The sequence below is a fragment of the Vipera berus genome (genome assembly GCF_964194415.1).
Source record: "Vipera berus genome assembly, chromosome: 5".
NCBI lineage: Eukaryota > Metazoa > Chordata > Lepidosauria > Squamata > Viperidae > Vipera > Vipera berus.
Window position 1 is genome coordinate 33,950,445 of NC_138207.1, and position 23,598 is coordinate 33,974,042.

Here is a 23,598-nt window from a genome sequence, read left to right on the forward strand (position 1 = left end):
CCAAATTCGACCTTTTCGATTGAAAAAGGTCATTGATACCTGGACCAGATGGTAAAGTTAAAAACACTAAAGTGAGCTATAAATATTGGCAAACATCTACTCTTCTTTTGAGCATTGCCATTTATAAAAGCCTCATAGATAGCTTTTTCTGTTTTCAGTGGCTTTTAGTGTTGAATATTTTTTTTATTTTTAATTTCTGCCTATAAGAGCCTTGGTGGAGCAGTGGGCTAATGCCTCCTTAAGTAACACCAGCTGCCTACAATTAGTGCAGGTTCGAGTCCCACCAGGCTCAAGGTTGACTCAGCCTTCCATCCTTCCGAGGTAGGTAAAATGAGGACCCAGATTGTTGGGGGCAATTAAGCTGACTTTGTAATAATGCCGCTTGGGGTTTGTGTGAAAGCCCTAATAAGCAGGCATATACATAGAATGAAGGCTACTGCTAAGCTTGTAAGCCGCCCTGAGTCTTCGGAGAAGGGCGGGATATAAATGGAATTAAAATAAAAAATAAAAATAATTGTTTTTAAATAAACGTTTGTGGGCCACTGTTCAAAAACATTTTCTTAAAGTATCTTCATTCTATGAAAAGAACAAAATGAAATTTTTTCACCCAACCAGATTTCTACACATATAGGATTATAGGTCTAATTCTAAGCATGCTTGTTCAAAAGGCTTTCATTGGATTTAAAATTGTATCTCCCAGTTGAGCAGCTTGCAGTCAAGAACATGATAACTAGTTCATTACTTGGCTGGTTGAATGGTAATTATTCATTTCCTTTTGAAAATGTCTGTGGATCCTCATATGAATAAATGAAAGAACAATTTATTATCCAACTAATCTTTTTTTTTCCCTTTCACCTCTCTAAGCATGCAAGATTGGATACCACAAAGCCTTCTCAACAGATGTTGCCTGTGCCAAGTGCCCACCTCACAGTTTTTCCATCTGGGAAGGTTCCACTTCTTGCACCTGTGATCCAGGCTTTTTCCGAGCAGAAAACGATGCTGCTTCCATGCCCTGTACTCGTAAGTCAGATGCCTTCATTTATTAATTTTCCTCTCTTTCTTTTTCTGCTGTTTCAATAATTTATACACAGAACACTCCCCGGAGATGAACATCTTCCTATGAACGATGTCTTGTTGGTGACAGGAACATTCAGTAACAATTCCCTTTTAAACAAGTCAACACAGCATGTCAGCACCAGGTTCTCTCTCCTGGCACACATCAGAAAATGAAGTTTGCAATTAAGTTACAATATGTAGGTCAACAGTAAGAACAGGAGCTCCAGCATTTCCCTCCACCTTTTTTTTACAACTCAGGTACCTGTACTGTACAAGTGCCTCAAGGTTGCATAATGAGGAGCAATTGTAGGCTTGCAGATCTTACTTGAAACAGAAAATAGTGATAGTGGGGGGGGGAAATACTTGAAAAAAAACAATTGTGTAAAAGTTGATTTGTAGTAGTTCTAAATTCATTTTGTGTCTGGCTGCTTAATCTGTCTAATGGGTAAAGTTAACACACTGTTTTAACATAAGAGCTGATTCACTCAGTTACTTTTACATAGTAAAGTTGCTGCCTGTAGGGCAGGGGTACCTGAACAAGAACTATATTAATTATATCCCAAAGACTATACTCCCCAAACAGGTGAAGCTAGAAGTAAGAGACTGAACCAATAGAATAAATTAATACAGCAAATAGATTAATTATTTTTATATTTAATCACATTAATTTCTTGGCATAGTCAGAATTAAAATTTGGTGGCAACGTTTGAATGTGCCATGAACCAAAAATATTTTAGGGGTAACAGGAAATGCAGCTCATTATTGTTAACCTTTTTGTAGAATAAAAAGGTAATTATTATTTGCTATGAGCTGGCTAAAACTCAGGTTAGTGAAAAATAAATGTTTTTAATAAGCAAATAAAGTCTTTGTGAGTAGTCCCGTTAAACGTTTTCCCCCACACTGTATCAGGAATCATATTATGCAGTTTGCAAAATCCCTTGGATTCTAGTGGTTAGACTATAATTTTCATCTATTTCCATTTCAAAATCACCAAGAACTGTACCATCAGTTTTTAACAATTATAATTTTAAGGTGTTATAAGGGCTATAAAAAGATGACTTAAGTACTAAATGTGGTTTAGTGTCTTGATAATTTATGGTGTCACAGGAGAGATAAGGTAACAGATAATGACAAGTGTATGACAATCATATGCAAATGATGCAAATTACATAGTTGTATGAGACATATGGATACAAGTATGTAGTGGCAGAATTTTATGATGCTGTGATTGGATTGAGTCATCCTCTCAATGACAACATTGTAAGATACATATACCACTGTTGCTTTCTTCTGGTCACGGGCTTCAGAAAATTGATATATTTCATTGGTGGTAAAAATAAAAAGTCCTTATTTACTATTTGTAGGTCACAGGTAGTTACTAATGAAAGCTTTTTCAACTAGGAAGACCCTAATCCATATCGAGTTTTATATGTCATAAGCTGTACCTTGTATTTGGCACAGAAGAATGCAAGGCTATCTACCATGTTTTGAACCACTTCAAAAATGCTAAATGAACAAATAAATAAGCTTTGTGTATCAAGAGCTGTAGAACCATAAATATTTCCCAGAATAGTAATTTTTGTTGAAAAGGTTAATAGGTGCTCCTGTATATAAAGCTCCTTTTCTCTCTAGATCATTGCAAAGAAATTAGCTCTCTAGAAATGGCTGAACTATAGTTTTTTGATACTCCTATCACGTTATCTTACCTAAGTCTCTGAAAAAAAAAATCTTCAGTAATATCTAGAGCACAGGTCGGCAACTCGCGGCTCCAAATGGAGAGTGGCACCGCCCATTCAGAGAGGTGCGCGCGCACCTCCGCCCAAACGGGCAGTGGCGCCGCTTGTTGGGAAAGCTGCTGCGGCCCGTTTGCAGAGCTGCCGCCTTCCTCCGAAGGCGGTAGCTCTGCAAACAGGCTGCAGCAGCATTTCTGTAAATGGGTGGGGCCGCCGCCCGTTCGGGTGGAGGTGCGTGCGCACCTCTCCGAACGGGCGGAGGTGCGCGCGCAGCTCTCCAAACCTTTGGAGAGCTGTGCGCACACCTCTCCGAATGGGCGGCAATGCCGCCCTTTGGAAAGTTGCCGCGGCCCGTTACTAAACTCTACATATTGCAGAGCACACATAACTTGCCAGTTTCTAAGGAAACTGGGCAATTTTTCCACTCAAAATGTGGCGCTGAACTAAGCGATGCCAACGGAAATGCTATGGACTTGCACTTCCGTATTTCATCGCGTTTAAGAGGCCGGAGAAGAAAGGCTGGTTTGCTTTTTAACGAGCGCCAAGCAGTTCCTGACACGACTCGGCTCTCAGAGGCTCCAGAAAAACCAAGCCCGTCGGCTGTTTAGCTGGGAAAATTAAGTCCCAGGAGTTCTTTTTATAGCCACAAAGCAGCAGGAAAGTTCAGAGTAGGTGCGGTTGGGCCTCTCAGCGCTACCCTTCACATAGTCGTGCACAGAGGTCCCCTTTTTCTGCTTGGGAGAATGCGAGGCTTCGGTGATCGAGGCCGCGATCACGATCGCAGCGGGTAAGGAAAAGGGAATCGGGCTTCTTTCAGGGATTTGTCATATCTCTGCCACCCCCCTCCACCCAGTCTCGCCCCTTGTGTTCTTTCTGCTGCATGGGAGGCAGAAATACTGGGGCAGCCAGTGCTGCCTGAGGGCTGATCGTGCTAAATTTCTGCCTTTCTCGTTATTAAAGCATCGAATGGCACCAAGAAGGGGGTGGGGTTCTGCCATTTTGTCGAAATGGGAAAACGTCGAAGTTGGGGAGCAAGTTCCTCGGAACTCTCCGGGACTTTTTAAATTAATCAGCAAAATACTAGGCTGTGTGGAGAGCTAATGCAATGGAGGAGGGCTGCCAGTTTGTAAGGTTTGGGCTTTTATGTCGTGAGGAAAAGAGCAGTTTAACAACAGGATCTTTTCTCGTAAACAAAAAACAAAAGGCTCACGCTCTGTGTTGCTTTTCTTTCTCCCTGTATTTCTAAGATTACGGAAGCTTTGCCAGAAAATTTTATGCGGGTGGTTGAAAGATGGCATCACAATAAGGAGGTGACCGTTTGACTGGGTGCCAGATTAATGTTGGCTCTGCAAACGGGCCGTCGCCACCGCGCAATTGTTTCCGTCACACATAAAAAATGGCAATCGCGCGCATGCGTCCGCGCACGCGCAGGAAAAAAAACATTTTGCGCATGCGCAAAATGTTCTTTGCGCATGCGCATGCATGGACGCACGCATGCAGCTCCCACTTTTTTTTATGTGTGATGGAACCGGTTCCCAGTGGCTCTTTTGCTTTTTCAGGTTGCCGACCCCTGATCTAGAGTAACAGAAGTTCCCATTCCTAACGTATGCTGTTCCCCTTCTTTCTTTCTTCACAGCCATAAAAGGTCTGTTCACACCAAGTTCAGTATTTGTACTAGAATGAATTAAACCAGATACACATACGCATGTCTGCCTGATTGCCTTTCTGCCTTTAAAATCTCAGGGAGTAGAGCAAACTTTGAGGATACATGCTGAGTTGCAAGATAGAAGATTACATCTTAATTTGTCAAGAATGCTAGTAGCAAGCAAGAGCAGAGAAGTGGAACTTGGAGCATGCTCATGTCACAAGGGCAATGATTTCATTGTCCTTGGACTACTCAATTTATGAGCAAGAGCACTGATGCTGCAGTTCTGTATAAAAAAATTCAGCTCATGTGTTTGTATGGGAAAATTCAGTAGCTTCTTTCATAAAACAGTCAATTTAATTAATCTGTTGCTTCCCAAAATGGAAATTGGATGAGGTACTTCTTAGTACTGAGATCAGTACAAAGGTCAAAGCGAGATTGATGTTTAATTAGAACAAATTAAACTGTATTAGCTGTATTCATCCATATTCTTAGATTCTATTTAACTCTGAATATCCTGAACATTCTCTAAGAAGAGCTCAAGGGACAACCAAACAGGTTTATGCTGCTTAATTCAATCCTGAGCAGCTAAGCTTCTTTTTTTGTTTTTGTTTTTGTGTTTTTATCTATTACTAACCATGCCTTACATTGAGGTATTTTTAGCTCTATACACCTTTCATACGCCTTGTTGCTGTGGAGGATAGAGTAGGGAAATGTAAATTTGTAAATGTAAAAGTTACAAGTCAAATAATTTAATTTTTTGCGCTAGACTTAATTTAATTTTATTTTAATTTTATATTGTTTTGTTTTTAAATTTTGCCTTGTAAACCGCCCTGAGTCCTTTGGGAGTAGGGCGGTATATAAACCGAATTAATAAATAAAATAATAAATAGAATAATTGCTTCAAAATGTTTTTCTATTGTGACTAACCCCTGTCTCCAGCATTAGGATAGGTACATTTCTCAATATTCCTTGGGAAGCAAGTGAGGCCTCCAGAAGAGAAGAAACTGACTCACCTTATACCCTCTGTAGTTACTATATACAGGAAGACAGATCTGTCATGTTTACCTATTGGAGTAATCAACACTTTGTAGAATGCTGAAAAAAAGTAAGAAATAGTAATAAGGAAGTTAAATACAGTATATGCTTTAAGGCACAGGACAAAGATAGAATATAAGCAAAAGAACAGTAAAATCTAATTTAAATAAACATCAGTTATATCTTCTCCATGTCATTCTATCTTTGCAGTACATAATTGCTTCCATTACATTCAGTGGTGGGATTCAGCCAGTGTGCACCAGTTTAGCAGAATCGGCAGCTAATTTTTTGTTGCCCAGGCCCAGAATGGACGTCTGCAAGTGGCATCCACATAGAGAACTGGTTGTTCGCATAGTTGAATCCAACCACTGATTACATCTATTTATTGTAGTGTCTTCTCAACTTTAAACTTATTTCTTCTCTTTCAGAATCCCATAAATTCCATCTAACAAATATTTCTCAGTTTTCTTCTTCCTCTTTGATCATTTATTTTTCCTTCATACATTTGGTTTCTGCTTCTCTGCTCTATATAAGACCACTCTCAAATTAATATACTTTTTAAATTTTTGTATCCAAACTACATTCATTCGGGGCCCTTTTATTTTTCATTCTATCTCTTTTTGTTTTACTATCTGCTTCTTAAGTGCCCCATTCTCACTGCATTCAACTTTTTTAAAATTACATACTGAACTCACAACCATATAACAAAGTGAGCAGAAACATGTTCTGACAGAGGACCATTTTCATTTCTTCAGTATTCATTCTTCACAAGAGATCACATGCTACTAATTGCCTTTATACCCCCTATTACACATCTTACAATTTCTCCACTCATTATTTTTAGTAACTATTATAAAAAGGTACTTGCTCTACTTTTTCCCCATATATATGTATGTATGTATGTACTGTATATATGTATGTATGTATATATATATATATATATATATATATATATATATATATGTATGTATGTATGTATGTATGTATGTATGTATGTATGTATGTATATAAACTCAACTACCTTGGTTTTTGATACATTAATTTTCTCATGCATGCATGCTTGTTGTGTTGTATGTTCTATTTTTCCTGCAAGCCATTCCATTTTCAGCCAATGAAAACATTATCTGTATACAAACAAACTACCCAACCAAGATATCTTTAATGTCACCATGAAGACTCCTTATGTATTTATCTGTAAACTCAGTAAGCAGTGAATGGACATCATCATTCTGTCTTACTCACTGCTCAATTCTGAACCATTCACTAAGCATTTATCTATTCTTATGAATTCTTTATTTCAATTATATATTCCTCTATTACATTCAGCAATCAACCTTAAATCCCATAATTGCTCAAATTACCGCATTTCATGCCTTATCATATACTTTCCCCAAATGAAGAAACATACAACAAACTTTTTCATATTTATATATTTCTAAGTAATCTGCTAAAGAGCAGAAACTATTCAACACACCTCCCTGCTCAGTATAAATACACACTTATTTTTCAAACCCTGCTTATTGCTACTTCTCATACACATTAATCAGAATTTTGCCAAACACCTTTCTACCTCCTGTAGTTTGTGCATTTAGTTTTACCTTTTCCTCTATTTAGAGAAAGTAACAGCATTTTTTTTCAATTTTTATCAAGCTTTTGTTCTTTACACTAACATTCATAGGGTTTATTTTGCCTTTTAGTTTTCACCAAACTCGATTTTTAAAATTATTATTGTTATTTTTACTTCAGTTCACTCTGCTGGAAGCTGCTTATTTAACTTTCTTAATTCACTTTCAAAACAACTTTTGTTTCCATTAAAATGCTACATTTTTAATGCTCCCCCAATTTCTTGCTGTTTCTTTATCACTTATACTTAACTGCTTAAGTTTATAAAGAACTTTTTCTTCCACAAAGTGTCTCATTTCATCTTTTGTACCAATCATTTTCTAATATACATTTTTTCTCTTATGCATAGCCTCTTTCACTTCATTATTGCATTTTTCTACTTTGTCTGAGTAACTTCCACAACTCATTTTCTTTGCTTTTAATACCCCACTAAGAAGTATTAAAAACATTTCTTTTTCTTTCTGCCACCATCTTATGTTGCCTGGAATTTTTCAGTTTGCAGGTATTAGTTTTAATAAAACTGCTAATAGGGATCATATTTAAAAATTGCCTTGTTTTCTGCCAAGCTACAGCTATCTTTAAATAATTTTTTTTAAAAACTGACTTTTAAAAATTAATCTCTTGCTTTCATTTCTGTTTCAATTTCAGTTTTCTAAAATTGAAATGGTAGCCTTATTGTATAGCTTCACGGTTCTAAAGAACGGAACAACTATTTGAATTTTTCACATTATGGTTGATAGTGTTGTTGACTGTCACTGTCATTTTTGGAAAAAAAATAGTTTAGCAGTAATAGTTAACTACGATGTTTGAGCAAACCTTTAGACTTCCTGATAGTTATTTGGTTAAAATAATGTTGGACATATAATGATTTAAGAATGTAGAATCATTATTTGATGCTACTTAATTTGGTTAATTGAGCAGATTTTTAAAAATTAATCAAATGTACATTTTTTATAGTCTGATTGGCTGTGATTTGTTTATCTATGTGACACATAGTAATCTGGCTGGCAAACATTTTAGTAGTTGCTTTCACAATTACATTAGTGCTTTCTTAAATGTAACATGTGATAATGTTTAATTAGAATGTTTCTGCCTTCTACCCTGATTCCTATCTTGATTTATAAAAAAAGGACAACAGAATGGAATTGGAATTCTTTCTTCCAAACCAATGTATCCTATTGCTACACAATTTGTTGCTATATTTTTCTTTGGAAGCTTCTTGTTTACTGAAAATCTGTATATACCGTATTTTCCGGCGTATAAGACGACTGGGCGTATAAGACGACCCCCCAACTTTTGAGATGATTTTCAAGATTTTTCGTCTTATACGCCGGAAAACCAGCGAGCCCGGGAAGGCACACCCTCCCCTCTCACTGTGGAGGAAGCAGGGCAGGCTGGCGTCTGGCGGGAGCCGGCAGGGCAGTCCTGCGCACGCACGCGCTTCCCAGCTGTTAAGGAGCACTCCTTAGCAGCTGGGGAGTGTGCACGTGTGCAGGACTGTCCTGCCGGCTCCCGCCCGACGCTCTTCCCTCTTGAGGCAGCATCCCCGAGGACTCCTTAGGAGCCGGGGAGCGATGCTGCCTCAAGAGGGAAGAGCATCTGGCGGGAGCCAGCAGGGCAGTCCTGCGCACGCGCGCGCTCCCCAGCTGTTAACGAGCACTCCTTAGGACTAATTTATAATCTCTCATGTAAGAAAATGCTGGGGGGGGGAAAAGAGAATTCATAATATGGTTTGCCCTGAAAAGGGATTTTGATGGTTATCATGTGTGTTTGCAAAGGATTCACGGGTCAGGGAAAGGGAGGCATGTGGAGGAATGCTAATGACCAAACCCTCATATCAATGGTACAATGATTTTGTCGTATCAGGGGACTTCCGGTGGCGACGCGACGCCGAAGACAGCCGTTTTCGGGCTGCCCGCCCCGCAGCTGTGTTTTTCCATCGTAAACAGTGTCGATCAGCTGTTTAGATGGATTTGAAGCCCCCTCCTCAGGAGAAGAGGAGGGGGTGAGGCCCCAGGTAGGGGTTGAGCTCTCCGGGGCCGCCTGAGCTGAGAATTTGGGCGGCTGAAGGATTGAGCCCCCCCGAAGCCTGGGTTGCTCCGAGCTGCGCAGCGCCCCTGCTCCGGGGTTTATGGAGCAGAGCCAGGCGTTAGCAACCACCCCTGCCAAAAGGAAATACTTTTGATTGTTAAGATGCAGGCAGAGCGGTACAGGAGGTCAAGGTGATGTGGACTCTTATCTTTACTCTCTAGCTCAATGGATTTTATAGCTTTAAAGTGAAAGTGCGCAATAAGTGAAAGTGGGGGAAGATGGCGGCTAAAACTTCTAAAGCTCTTCGGAGTGTGGGGTCTTCCCTGGTGCAACAGACCTCATTGCAAGCTTTGCTTCCTCCTGCACCTCCTCCGGCATTGAAGCTTAAGGATTTACAAGATGCTCTTGGAAAGCATTCACAATTGATGTCTGATATGATGGATGAAAAGTTGAAAAAGCTGGAGGAGAAAATGGAGGAGAAAATGGAGAAATTGGAGAAGAAGATGGAAGAGAGGTTTAGAGCAATGAGGGTGGACATGTTGTCTATGATTGAATCTGTAGCTGAATGTGTGCAACAGCTGGATGTAAAAGTGAAGGATCTCAGTCAAAAGAATTCTATATTAGAAGCAAAGGTATTAGAAAATGAAAATATAAGGGATAAAATGGACGGAGAATTGAGCCTTGTTCAGTATCATCAGATGCAGTATGCTATTAGAATCAGGGGTTTAAAGGAGAATTGTAAAGAAGATTTAAAGCAGCTGATTTCTGAGGCTCTGGAAGGGGTATTGGGCCAGCCAGCATCTGAAATTGAGGGAAATATGGACAAAATTTTTCGTGTAAATTCATGGATTGCAAGACAGAGGAAGTTACCCAGAGATGTGGTGGTCTATTTTACAAAGAGAGTAATTAGAGATGAAGTCATTCAAGCTGCTTATGATACTAAATTGGTAGTGGCTGAGCAAGAAGTTTTGGTTTTAAAAGAGATTCCTCCGAAGATTTTAAGGAGAAGGAAAGATTTTGCATTTCTTGTACAGGAACTTAAGAAATGTGATATTAAGTTCAGATGGGAGATTCCAGTTGGACTGGTGGTGACGCATGAAGGTAAAAGACATCGTTTGGTTACTGTGGCCCAGGCACGTGATTTTTATAGCAATGTGTTAAAAGCAACCCCCCTATCATTTTTGGAAGCTGTAAAGGGATACAGCGAGGGAAAGCTTCAAGATGTTGCAGATAGACAGATAGAGGACAATGGTGTTGGAGGGGAACAAGATACAGTTTCATCGGATGTTGCAGGAGGCCAGAGGATGACGCGTGCCGCCCTAAGAAGAGCGAGACGAGAGCAAGAGCAAGACCAGCAGAAAGTTATGGAATCTCCAGAGTGTACTTACAGTGAAGCTGTGGGAGGGGCGCGGTCCAAAGAGGTTTTGGGGGTCATGACAGACGTGCTCCAAAAGCTTTGGGGCGTTAAGATTGGTGATTAAATTTTTAAATTAGAATGTCAATGGATTAAATTTATCATAGAGGAGAAAGAAGGTTTTTTTTAATATTTAACACAATTTAAGATTGATGTTATTTGCTTGTTAGAAAAGTATATTAGGGTTATGGACTAAAAGTATGTGTTGAACTAAGAATGGGTATCCAAGCTCTTAATTAACAACAAGTTGTCTTACAGACTGTTTAAACCTTTTTTTTTACTCTTTTTATTTGAATTCAAGGATGATTTGGAACTGCGAGACATTTGGCGTGATACATGCAAGAATTATTCTTGATCATGGTTTAGTTTGGTTGGAGATTATTAGGTTAATAGAGATAGGCGCTTTTGGCGCGTAACTGAGAATTTGTTTAGAAATTAGAGAAAGGTTGGAGAATGTAAATAGTAGGTGAAAGTTTTTTTTTTTTTTTGAAATTAATATGAATAAGGACTGGGATTAAGAAAATCTATTCTGTGTAAAGCTCTTTTTCTGTTTTCCTCTTTTTCTTTTTTACTTTATTTGTAATATTAATATTGTTTGTATTCATTTTATATGAGCTAGAGGGAGAATTAATAGTTTATTGCTGATAACATAGGGGTGCTTATGTTTGTTTTTTGATTTTATACCCTGTATTTAGCTCTGGGAAGTCGGGGGGGAGGAGGGAATGGGGGAGAGGGATAGGGAGGGTTGGGTGGGGGTGGGGGAGGGGGGATTAAAGTCAAAATGTATTATAAAACTTTTTAAATAAAAAAAATAAAAAAAATGATTTTGTCGTATCAGTGGTACAATCATTTTGACGTCATCTTGGCTTGTTAAAGTTACTGGTGCGTGCAGCATGTAGGTGTATTCAAACACAGCGCCAGAGAGGTAAGAGCGTAGAAAGGCGAGGTGCCAATACGTGGAGAAAAGAAAGGATGCGACCTATTAAAAATGCCTAGCACTTACTTAAGTAACTACAAAGATTCAGCAAACGGAGTAAGCCTGGTGGAAGAAGAACTGCCGGGGCTGCCTCTTCAGAGGGAAGGAAGAACGCGCACCTCGCCTCCCCTATCCCAACGCCGTCTGCTGCCACGGTCTAGGGTTGGGTTACCTATAGCCCACACGTACATCGGGAGCTTTCTCCCCTTCCAATTTTTTTTTCACGACAAATGACACCCTCTTGCGGAGGAGGGGGACGCACGTTGAGGGGCGGCGGCGCCGGCGCCCGCAAGACAGCGCGAGAGACGAAGCCGCGCTATTTCGCGCTATTTCCCTTTCGGCGCGCGGCGCGCGGCAGCATCCAGAGCTTGCACGAGGGGTATCTGGGAGGCCGGCGCGCGAGCACGGGAGAAATTCCGGCACGGCGCGAAAGCAGGTGCTGCTCGCCCGCTTGCCTGCGCACTCGCTGGCTGGCTGGCTCTCCCGCTCGCAAGACAGCGCGAAAGAGACGAAGCCGCGCTATTTCGCGCTATTTCCCTTTCGGCGGGCGGCGCGCGACAGCATCCGGAGCTTGCGCGAGGGGCATCTGGGAGGCCGGCGCGCAAGCGCGGGAGAAATTCCGGCACGGCGCGAAAGCAGGTGCTGCTCGCCCGCCTGCCTGCGCGCTCGCTGGCTGGCTGGCTCTCCCGCTCGCTCGCTCCCCGGCTCCTAAGGAGTCCTCGGGGATGCTGCCTGAAGAGGGAAGAGCGTCGAGCGGGAGCCGGCAGGACAGTCCTGCACACGCGCGCACTCCCCGGCTGCTAAGGAGTGCTCCTTAACAGCTGGGGAGCGCGCGCGTGCGCAGGGCAGTCCTGCCGGCTCCCGCCCGATCGCTGATTTTTTTCTGGCGTATAAGACGACTGGGCGTATAAGACGACCCCCCAACTTTTGAGGTGATTTTCATGGGTTAAAAAGTCATCTTATGCGCCGGAAAATACGGTAGCTTTGCATTGTCATGTCTGTTTCAGGATAACCAGTCCTTCATCTTTTCTACCTGAGAAAATTTATAATGTGTCTCAGTTTTTTTTTATCAAAAGTTACTGGCTATTCTATAGCTGAGGTTTTAGATCAACTTTGATTCCTCATGGCTGTTATTAGCAAGGTTTAAATCTTAATAAAAGAGGGGTTCTATAAAATGTAGTCCTATCAAATTTAGTGAATAACTATGTTAGTGAAAGCTGGGTTTACTGTAGAAATCATTGATTTCTCTTTAAGGTTTCTTCAGGATTTTTCTTTTACAGTGAACTATATAATACAAACAAATTATATTTTCTAATTCTATATTTGTACCTTCTTTAAGCTATACTTCAGTTTTAGATAATGCCATATTTAAACTCTTATATCTTTCTTTTTCATAACGCTTTTTATTTCAATTTAAACAAAACTTGCTCCAAGTTGCAAATGTGCTCCCGTGCTGTCTGTGTGTCATCTTTTTAAAATCTGATTCCTATTCCAAAGATTTGATTAAAATTCCTAACTATCAGGAAACATTAGTGTTCTTTTGTTTAGTTCTCTGACCACATAATTATCAATTCACAGTGCTGTGAATAGCCAAATTCTAAAAAGCATGTCATTTAAACATGCCAGGAGCTAGTTTGTATTTAATTGTCTTGCCACAATAAAAAGGAGATATTTCCAAACCCACTGAAATGTGGTTAGATGTTGGAAGAATTTGAGGGGCTGGAAGTTGAAGAAAGGATAAATTGAAGCTTGAGTGAATAAGGGCCTAGTTATATAAGAGAGTTTATTAAAAGTGCAGTTGAAGATAGACATATTTTGCGAGTTAAAAAAATTTGAAAGCTATATCCCAATATTTTGATAAATAAACTACAGGTTTAAATTGATTCTCTAGAAGTCAGCCATGGCATACTGTCTCATCTGTCCTCTTTCCCCTTCCCTTCCCTTTCCTCTCCTCTCCTCTCTTCCTCCTCTCCCCTCCCCTCCCCTCTCCTCCCCTTCCCTCTGCTCTGCTCTGCTCTGCTCTCCTCTCCTCTCCTCAACAGTCAAGACAAACATTTGAGCTGGAAGAGCATCAAGAAAAGAAAAGAGCAGAATGTGGATAGGCAAAGCAATAACAACTTTAGTTGTTGCTCATGTATTGGATCTTAGGGAAAATATTTATCTTGGAGACAGGTTGTAAGTTTTGTCCAAAGCAAATTATTTATTTTAGCCAGTCCCTTTTGAATGGAAATAGTAGTTGCAGCCTGTAGCAGATTTGGTTGATCCCAAAACAACTAAGCAGTGTTAGTCCTGATTAGTACTTGGAGGGAAGACTCAAAAAATCCCAGGACTACAATGGCCAAAGGAGGCCATTGAAAACACTCTGGGAGAAAGCAATAGCAAATAATTTCTAAGAAGACTACGGGGTCATATCCAAGTAGTCATAAGTAGTTTTTTCACCTGCAAAATGATCCACAATATTTAATAAAGAGAGCATATAACAGTTTTTGAGTAAAAAGCCATCCAGGTGAAACACTCCAAAACAAACATCCGGGCACCACACTTAAGTGCTCCCTCTTGGCTTCTTCCTGAAAAAGGCTAAACAAACCACATGAGCAGCTAAACATTTGTTCCTAAAATCTGTAGCATGTAAATGTAGTTTTTTTTATTGACTTCCAATGTCTGACTTGTTCGGGAACAATAAGCCAGAGACCCCTATTCATATTATCAACAGTCTAAGATGAAACTCAATAACTCCTAATATCCTTCATCACTGGTCATTTCAATATTACCTGGAGGGTTACATATGGTATATACCTCATTAAATAACCCTGGAAAGAGTTCAAGCATTTATGTTGGGAAGAATATCCAGGATATTTCTTCATACAAGCCAGAACTTTTCAGAACCATTGTGTGTGTGATAATGTTCCACGAGGAATAACTGTCCACTAAACAATGCATTCAAGCATATCTAAACCCAAGAATAATCAAGCCAATCAAGTATAAATTCCTAATGATGCAGCACTAACATTAATGAAAACAATCACAGACAAGTTACCAGTTGTTATAATTAGTATTATCCTACAATATATCAAGAGAAACAGGTGTCCCTGAGATATACTCTCCTCACTGTATACATTTTTGACAACTAACCTCTATCCACTTCTAGATGAAATTATGCTGATTTTCCAATACCTTTTAAGATAGCTTTGTCCAGGTTATTTTCTTCAAAATATACCAAAGTTTCAAGTTCATAATTTCTTCAACAAGAAACTGGCATTATAATAGCCAAGTCCAGGACATCTGGAGAGTAAAAGTAAAATTATTCTAATTTGAAATATTTCAAACTGTTTTGTGTATGTATTTATTTTTTACCATCTTTTCAAATCTGGCTAGCTCTTTCTGTTGCATGTATTTGAAGTATGTATTTATGTATTTTGTAAGTAGGTATATATATGTATGTATGAAGTATGTATTTTGAGGTCAAAACAGATACATATTATTAGATTTGGGAAGTTCCTGAAAGAACTCTGAAGCTAGGTAACTTCCATAAAATGTATTCTTTTCATATTTCAGTACTCAGACTGGTGATAGTTTTAACTATTAGTGATTAGTATTAGCATTTTTAATATGTGTGTGTATCTAAATGGAATACAAGACCTGCTCCACTGTCTTTCCAAACACTCTGTGATAAGGTACAGTTGTGGGATTCAGCCAGTTTGCACCAGTTCGGCAGAACCAGTAGCTAATTTTTTGTTGCCCAGGCCCATAATGGACTTCTGGAAGCGGCATCCACACAAAGAACCAGTTGTTTGTATATTTGAATCCCACCACTGGTAAGGTGGACTGAAAAAGAGGGACTTTTCCAAAGTGACTCAGTAAATTCCATGGGTGAGGGTCACTAGTACTCAAACATACACACACACACACAAACACCCCCCTAATGCCAAAACCAGTACATTGTACCGACTCTAAAGAACTATGAATATGAACTTCTGTTTACAAATAATGACAGTGCAAAATAAATAAAAATAAAGATAAAATAAATATTTAGGTAAGAGTTGGTTTCTGTCAAAACAAGAGTCACAAAATTAAATGCAAAATTGGCTATTCAAAATTGTATCAGTGTGCATGGTGGAATGGTGGAGAAATGTCATTTAAATACTTGTTTCAAAAAAAAAAGCTGCTTATTTCACTTAACTTGTTTAACCAGGAGAAATAGAAAAGCACACAAACAGCAGAGGGCCTTTCACATTTATCTTAGTTTTTTTTACCAGTTGGTTAAACCAGGTGATAAACCCAATTCTTGTGTGCTGACAGCTATAATAATCAAGAACCTTCTTTGTTCATTATGCTGTCTTTTACTCCAATAGTCTCATTCAGCCTTGCATTTAGTAATCACTCAGTGTGACGGCCCCCTAATGAAGAAATAAAACATAGAATCTAAGACCCATTCTTCTAGCAAAAATATACACTTTGCTCCATTGGCTTGTAAAATCAGATTTCCGTTCACTATTAAGCTATGTAAAAAAAGTAATATTGGATAATTTGAAGAAAAACACCTGGAATGTGTAGGAAATTACTCTCCCCTTAGTTTTGCAGAGGGGAGAAAGACATATCGTTAATTATTTGTTTTATTTTCTTGCTATTCTCATGTTTCTATCATTGTACTATATGTAATAGTTGCTTTAACCATGGAAATAGCTACCTTGCTTCTACATCTTACTTTTCCAAATCAGAAGAAGTGGACTTTAATTAATTCTGTTTTGTTTGAATTTCACAGTAGCAGGAAATAAACTAGAATTCTTTCTAGTACTGCCCTTTTTATATAACTCCCTAAGATAAATTAGAAAATTGGAAGTTTAATTTTATGAATTGGCTAGTGTGCACACAATACAAATCAATAGCATTGCCATTATCCAGACTATAACTTAAGCATCTGTCTCTTTTTAAAATTTTGAATCGTATAATCCCTGAATACTCTTTTTAAATCAGTTGCACAGTTTTTATGTTTATGACTTGACCTAAGTGGATATCCAATGTGAATGCCAGAGCTGCTAGTTTGGCAGCATATGGTGGGCGATTTAAGACTGATTAAATTTGCAAGTTCCTGCTGGTGAAGAGTGCACATGAGAGTCTCATAGATCATAAAAATTGAGCACTGCAAGCCCTCAGTGGAGATCAGTGATGAAAGAGGAGGAGGCGAAGGGAGTGTTTGCAGTGAAGAAGTTTGCATAGTTATGGAAGAGGTGTCCTCAGAGTGCAGAGTGACCGTGTGCCATTAGTTTTGCTGGGGATATTACTCTCCATTTACCTCATAATCCACTAAATAAATGGGACTCAATGACCCCTATCTTGTGGGTGGGTTAGTTATCAGGGTTAGCTTGGCAATGTTCCCTTCTTGCAAAGCTAATCACATGTCCTCTTCTAGGCATAAATTGTGGGATGATGCACACTGGCTTCAGATCTTTTGCAGAATGAATCCATTCTTATTGAAAATACTATATTGTAGGTATTTTATATACTAAATAGCCTCTGTTTGAGCCTGGCATTCTGATTTACATACTTATAGCATTCTAGCATATATTCTCTTCACTTATATACTCAAATATGAGCACGGCTTGAGTAGCTCATAAGAAGCCTACATATAAGTGATAGGAGCAAAATATCTCCAAGCATACAGATATTAATTCTGCAGACAGATAGCTGAAAGGTATATGTTGATAGATAAAACTGGAATGAATGGCCAGTTATTATTCTAGCCTAACTAACTACTCAGAGCTGTCAGAATAGAATGCTTACTGCCAGGAGCATAAAGAAAATAGTTTAAGGGCAAAGTACAGTAACTTGATAAAATGTGATATTGAAGAACAATATATATGTAATTTCACATATTTTTGCTTTATTACAAAGGATTTGTCTTTCAGTTGTTTTGGAGATTACTCCTCTAGAAAATGTAGTTTTTCTGTAAATGAGAACGATACCATTTAGAACATCAATATTAAAATGATAATTTTCATTTATCTTGATGACTTATTTTGTTAATTTATTTTTCATGAAATTTGATTCTGGTAATTTCTAAAGTAGAGAATAACATCACTGATAATAAAAAATCAGATAAAAATAAAATGCCAAGGTTAAAATCAATTCAGAACCATGTAAAACAATACCATGGTATTAAACAATCCAGAATATACCAGCAATTTAAAAAATCACCCAAATATTATTTCTTTCTATTTATGTGTCATACTGTCTATCGTTGAGTTATGTTAGCATATAGGAGAGATACTTATTTGATCAAACATATTAATCTAAATGAGGTCAAGGTAATTAATATTGGTCAAGGTAATTAATATTAATCTATCTTGAAAGCCTAATGTAAAACCCTCTCTTTGTAAATGATAGTGAATAATTTGGTCTCTTGGGCTATCCAAACAAAGAGCAATTGATTGACATTATAAAATAATCTCCCTGTAAAATCCTTTGGAAAAGGGAACTTAGGTTAAAGACTCCACATTTTCAAAAGCTGTAGAAAATTAGTGTCTTTTTCTAAAACCTCTATGTTCACTTCAGATTGCTATGGAATTGAAAAAGGGCCTCCCTATAAACTGAGGGTATAATTTAAGTTGTTTTGCCTTTTTATAGCTAAATGTAGCTCACTGTTTATATCCCCCTTAGAAAGGATATTGTTTTTAAATTACCATTTCAGTCCTATTACTCAAAACCTCTGCTTCTAATGCTTTCTGACAGTTATCAGCATAATGAAGCATAATGAAATGATGGGCAATCTACAGTGAAACTCAGCATGGATTCCACGAGTGCTTGAGTGACTCTGTTGTGAAAATGTGAATGGCCCTTACCTTGTTTCCAAGGTCAAGAGCTCTAGACAGAAGTCTAAATATTACGTGCAAATGGACCCAAGGAATTTTCATTAAGCCATTGTGTATAAAAAAACCCAAGCAGAGTATTTTTCTTTATTTTTTGCAAAAGATCCAGCTTTGTTTTATTTAACATACTTTTTACATCCAATTTCAGATGTCTGCTTACACAATGTTGAGATCACTGGTGGGCATACAAGAACTATAAGTAATCAAGCTTATTACAAGAAGAGCCTTGAAAGGATATTGACTATCTTTTCTTTATGTAGCTTCCTGTGATATTTCCCATTTCCCATTAATTCTAAACATACAAACCAAAGCTTGCAGTGGGTTTATCTGTAATTTAATTCACTGTGAGTAGACAAAGTAAATTAGATAGAATTAGTATGTTTTAAAATCTGAGCAGGATTTGAATTTCCCAGTGATTTCCCCCGCCCCCTCTAGTTAGCTTTTTTTGTAAGCTTGATTTTATGTACCGTATTTTCCGGCGTATAAGACGACTGGGCGTATAAGATGACCCCCCAACTTTTGAGATGATTTTCAAGATTTTTCGTCTTATAAGCCGGAAAATCAGCGAGCCTGGGAAGGCATGCCCTCCCCTCTCACTGTGGAGAAAGCAGGGCAGGCTGGCGTCTGGCGGGAGCCAGCAGGGCAGTCCTGCACATGCGCGCGCTCCCCAGCTGTTAAGGAGCATTCCTTAGCAGCCGGGGAGTGTGCGCATGTGCGCGCGTGTGCAGGACTGTCCTGCCGGCTCCCGCCCGATGCTCTTCCCTCTTGAGGCAGCATCCCCGAGGACTCCTTAGGAGCCGGGGAGCGATGCTGCCTCAAGAGGGAAAAGTGTCTGGCGGGAGCCGGCAGGGCAGTCCTGCGCACGCGCGCGCTCCCCAGCTGTTAACGAGCACTCCTTAGGACTAATTTATGTAAGAAAATGCTGGGGGGGGGGGAAAGAGAATTCATAATATGGTTTGCCCTGAAAAGGGATTTTGATGGTTATCATGTGTGTTTGCAAAGGATTCACGGGTCGGGGAAAGGGAGGCATGTGGAGGAATGCTAATGACCAAACCCTCATATCAATGGTACACTGATTTTGTCGTATCAGTGGTACAATCATTTTGACGTCATCTTGGCTTGTTAAAGTTACCGGTGCGTGCAGCATGTAGGTGTATTCAAACACAGAGCCAGAGACGTAAGAGCGTAGAAAGGCGAGGTGCCAATACGTGGAGAAAAGAAAGGATGCGACCTATTAAAAATACCTAGCACTTACTTAAGTAACTACAAAGATTCAGCAAACGGAGTAAGCCCGGTGGAAGAAGAACTGCCGGGGCTGCCTCTTCAGAGGGAAGGAAGAACGCGCGCCTCGCCTCCCCTATCCCAACGCCGTCTGCTGCCACGGTCTAGGGTTGGGTTACCTATAGCCCACACGTACGTCGGGCGCTTTCTCCCCTTCCAATTTTTTTTTCACGACAAATGACACCCTCTTGCGGAGGGGGGATGCACGTTGAGGGGCGGCGGTGGCGGCGCTTGCAAGACAGCGCGAAAGAGATGAAGCCGCGCTAGAAAGGCTGGCGGCGCACGGCAGCATCCGGAGCTTGCGCGAAGGGCATCTGGGAGGCCGGCGCGCGAGCGCGGGAGAAATTCCGGTGCGGCGCGAAAGCAGGTGCTGCTCGCCCACCTGCCTGCGCGCTCGCTCGCTGGCTGGCTCTCCTGCTCCCTCGCTCCCCGGCTCCTAAGGAGTCCTCAGGGATGCTGCCTCAAGAGGGAAGAGCGTCGAGCGGGAGCCGGCAGGACAGTCCTGCACACGCGCGCACTCCCCGGCTGCTAAGGAGTGCTCCTTAACAGCTGGGGAGCACGCGCGTGCGCAGGGCAGTCCTGCCGGCTCCCGCCCGATCGCTGTTTTTTTTCCGGCGTATAAGATGACTGGGCGTATAAGACGACCCCCCAACCTTTGAGGTGATTTTCATGGGTTAAAAAGTCGTCTTATACGCCGGAAAATACGGTAACAAGAACTGGTACATTTTTTCTAGCTCTGGATGCTATTGTGTAATTTCTGGTCATAATATTGGTGCTCCTTTCTCCCAACAACCAACCAATAAAATCCATAAGATTTCATTTGCAGCAAGCTCTTGCATGGCTTTCACCATTTACATGTTTTATTTTATAGTGTTTTAGGGAGTAAAGGTTACACCTCTTCTGTAGGTCATATGGACAATAAGAAAAATTTCCTTCAAAAAATTAAAAACTTACAAGTGACAAGATCATGCCTATATAATTTCCTTGGCAACAATACAGAAATGGTTTATTGCTTTCTGAGATTTACTTATTAATTTATTATTTTTGGCCACCCCCTGCCCAAGTATCAACCAATGTAACCCTGCATACCTTCTGAGCAGAGTCTTTCTTGGTACAGATTCCTATTCATGTTTATTGTTTTCTCAGCTTTTCTGTTGCTTTTCTCCAATAATCAAGATTCTGCTTCTACTGGTGATATCCAGTCATCATTCATGTGTAAAAAGCAAAAACATCAGCAAAGGTTCTCTCTCCTTGGACTTATACTTCTGCACACTTTTCTATTTTTCCTGAAACTTTCAACTTCTGTATCTTGGATATGGATGGCAATGTTTTGGCTTTTTGAGAATTTAAACTTCAAATTTAAGTTTAGTATCAATATATGTAACCCTAGGCTCTTGCTGCTGTTTCCAAATGCTAGATCATTTTGTAATTAATGTTTTCTTAATCATGATTTAATTAGATAAGACTAACCAGTTGCTTCTAGATGCAATTTAAGGAGCACCTCCTAAAGCCTTTCATGGCAAGTCCTAGGTATGTGAGAGATGGCCTAGCTCTTATAGTTTCTACACATCCTTTATGATTAGGACAGTGTGTCCATTCTCCAGGTCTTCTTGATTTCACAGTGTCATCTAAGGGGATACAGGAAATAGGCCTTCTGTATCAGTGATCAATATGGCCTCTCATCCCCCCCTTTAAAATAACATTGAAAACCGGTCTTTTCTTCTAGCTCTTAGGTAAGAGTGGGACTTCCAGCATCTGATCAAATTGGCTTTGCAGATTGATCATTTGATTTACAATATTGCTGGTTTTCACATACTATGGAAAGTACTTGATGGTTGATATTTTAAGTGACTTCTACACTTAGTGTACCCAGTTATGTCCCTTGTAAAAACATATAAAGCCATTGTTCAAGAATGAACAAACAGCTGTAAAGTAAGAGTAATCTTTAATGGGGGAAATTCACTCCCAATATTAGATGACCAAGAAGAAAAAAATAACTGCCACACATATAGTTCTTTTTTTTTCCTTTCAAAGTCAAACTTGCATAGCCACACTGTTTGTTGTGGCTTATAACCTGTCTTTCATGACAGAAAAGAGGGAAAGAGATTAACATTGAAGTGCTGATGTGAAGGGCTTTAAGCTCTCAACCTTAAGACAGTATTGATACATTCTTGGCAGCTTAGAAAATATGTGATGATTGAAGCCATGGAAGAAAGAGTCCATAGTTCCCATTTATCCTGCAAGTGGAGTTGGACTTTCTTGCAGCACAGAGTTGAGATGAAGTCTTAAACAATTAGTCTAAGAAATTAATACATAAATTATAGAAGTGTGGGGTGGCTGATGAGATAGGGAACATATTGGAATACAAAATAATAAAAGGGGGGGGAATAAGCAGATATAATGAAGTACAGCTGGGTCTCACTTAACAAGTTCCATTCCCCACCTGCATCAGATGTTGATGTTCCAGGGGATAGGGGCCACTTCAGAAAAGCTTGCTTCCTAGGTCCCATCAGATGGAATTCTTTGGCAGGTGGGATCTGCAGCATTCTTCTCCCAACAGACCTGAAGGAACAGGTAGATATAATGAGGAAGAGGCAGTCCCTCATTTCACTAGCCCCATATCATGTAGGGGTCTTAAGGTCAAAATTAGGACTTTGAATTGGACTTGGAAGCAAAATGGTAACCAATGAGCTCTTGAAGCAGAGATGTAACATTTGTCTTCTAGTGACATACATAACTATGTGCAACCACATTTTTCAGCAGTTGAAGCTTCCATTAACTTCACGGGCAGCATCATGGAGAGTGTATTATAATAGTCCACAATAAATGAAAGATTCAAATACTGATTTATCATCTAGTCCTTGTCATAGCAGTATTGTAAATCTGAGCCCTCATTTCCCCTGCTGTACTACAATAATGATACTGAACAGGGTTTTTTTGTTAGGTCTTCTTTATTTCTATTAATCAGTTTAAGTTTTCTCCCTCATAAGGCCTAGTCTGAAAAAAAACATTTTGTGCTGCCAGCTGGAGCTTTAGCTTTAGTTCTTTTAATTTTGCTTATGTTTAAAGTATACTCTAATAGTATATGATTCATAAAAGAGGGCAGTTATTTAATGCCTAGCATCTTCAGAATTAAATTTCTCATACGAAATATAGATCAGACTAATAGCTTCATTTATTTTTTTCTCTCTTTTTACTTCTATCTTTCCCCCCTTCAAGCAAATGATTTGCAGATATGGGAAATAATAGCACAATCGTTATCAAGCAAGTGTTACTAAGGTCAGCTAAATAAAAGAAGCTGCAAAATATCCTTGAAGTAGAGCATGATGTCATTTTTATTCGAGGTTAGAAATATATAATTGCAGATCACACCAAACAGTAGCTTTCTCTGTTGAACTCATAGATGGATATAGGAGAATATGGAATGCTGATGTGACTCAAGTTGAGAGACAAATAAGAAGGATTATGATACCATAATTGTTTTTTTTAGGAACAATCTTTTAATACTACTAGTCTGGTTTTAAAATGCAAAATAAAGAGAAGGAGAAGGGAATCCTTACAAAAGTGCCTTACTTTAGATTATATGTTCATAGACTTTTTTGGGAAGTATTTTTTTTTGGGGGGGTGCCCTTGATGTCGACTCCTGGCAACTACCTGGAAAAATCACAGTAATATTCTTGGTAGGATTTCACTTGTGGTTTGCTTGTCTCCTTGCTGTGGTTGAGAAAGAGAGAGGGAGGGAGGGAGGGAGGGAGGGAGGGAGGGAGGGAGAGAGAGAGAGAGAGAGAGAGAGAGAGAGAGAGAGAGAGAGAGAGAGAGAGAGAGGCTGGCCCAAGATCACACAATTTGCTTTGTATCCAAGGTGGAATTAGAACTCACAGTCTCCCGGTTTCTGTCCTGGTGCCTTAATCACTACACCAAAGTGTTTCTACTTA

At 39.6% G+C, this 23,598-nt stretch overlaps 1 protein-coding gene across 1 annotated transcript in view; it reads left to right on the forward strand.

The window, feature by feature from the left end:
- The window catches only part of EPHA4 (EPH receptor A4), a gene marked incomplete at its 5' end in the record, with an annotated part of 180,299 nt that overhangs the window by 62,282 nt on the left and 94,419 nt on the right, over positions 1-23,598 (forward strand). The window contains one exon of the mRNA XM_081328820.1: positions 865-1,020. Coding sequence (XP_081184946.1) covers positions 865-1,020 — 156 coding nt within the window. The remainder of the gene's footprint in view (positions 1-864; positions 1,021-23,598) is intronic.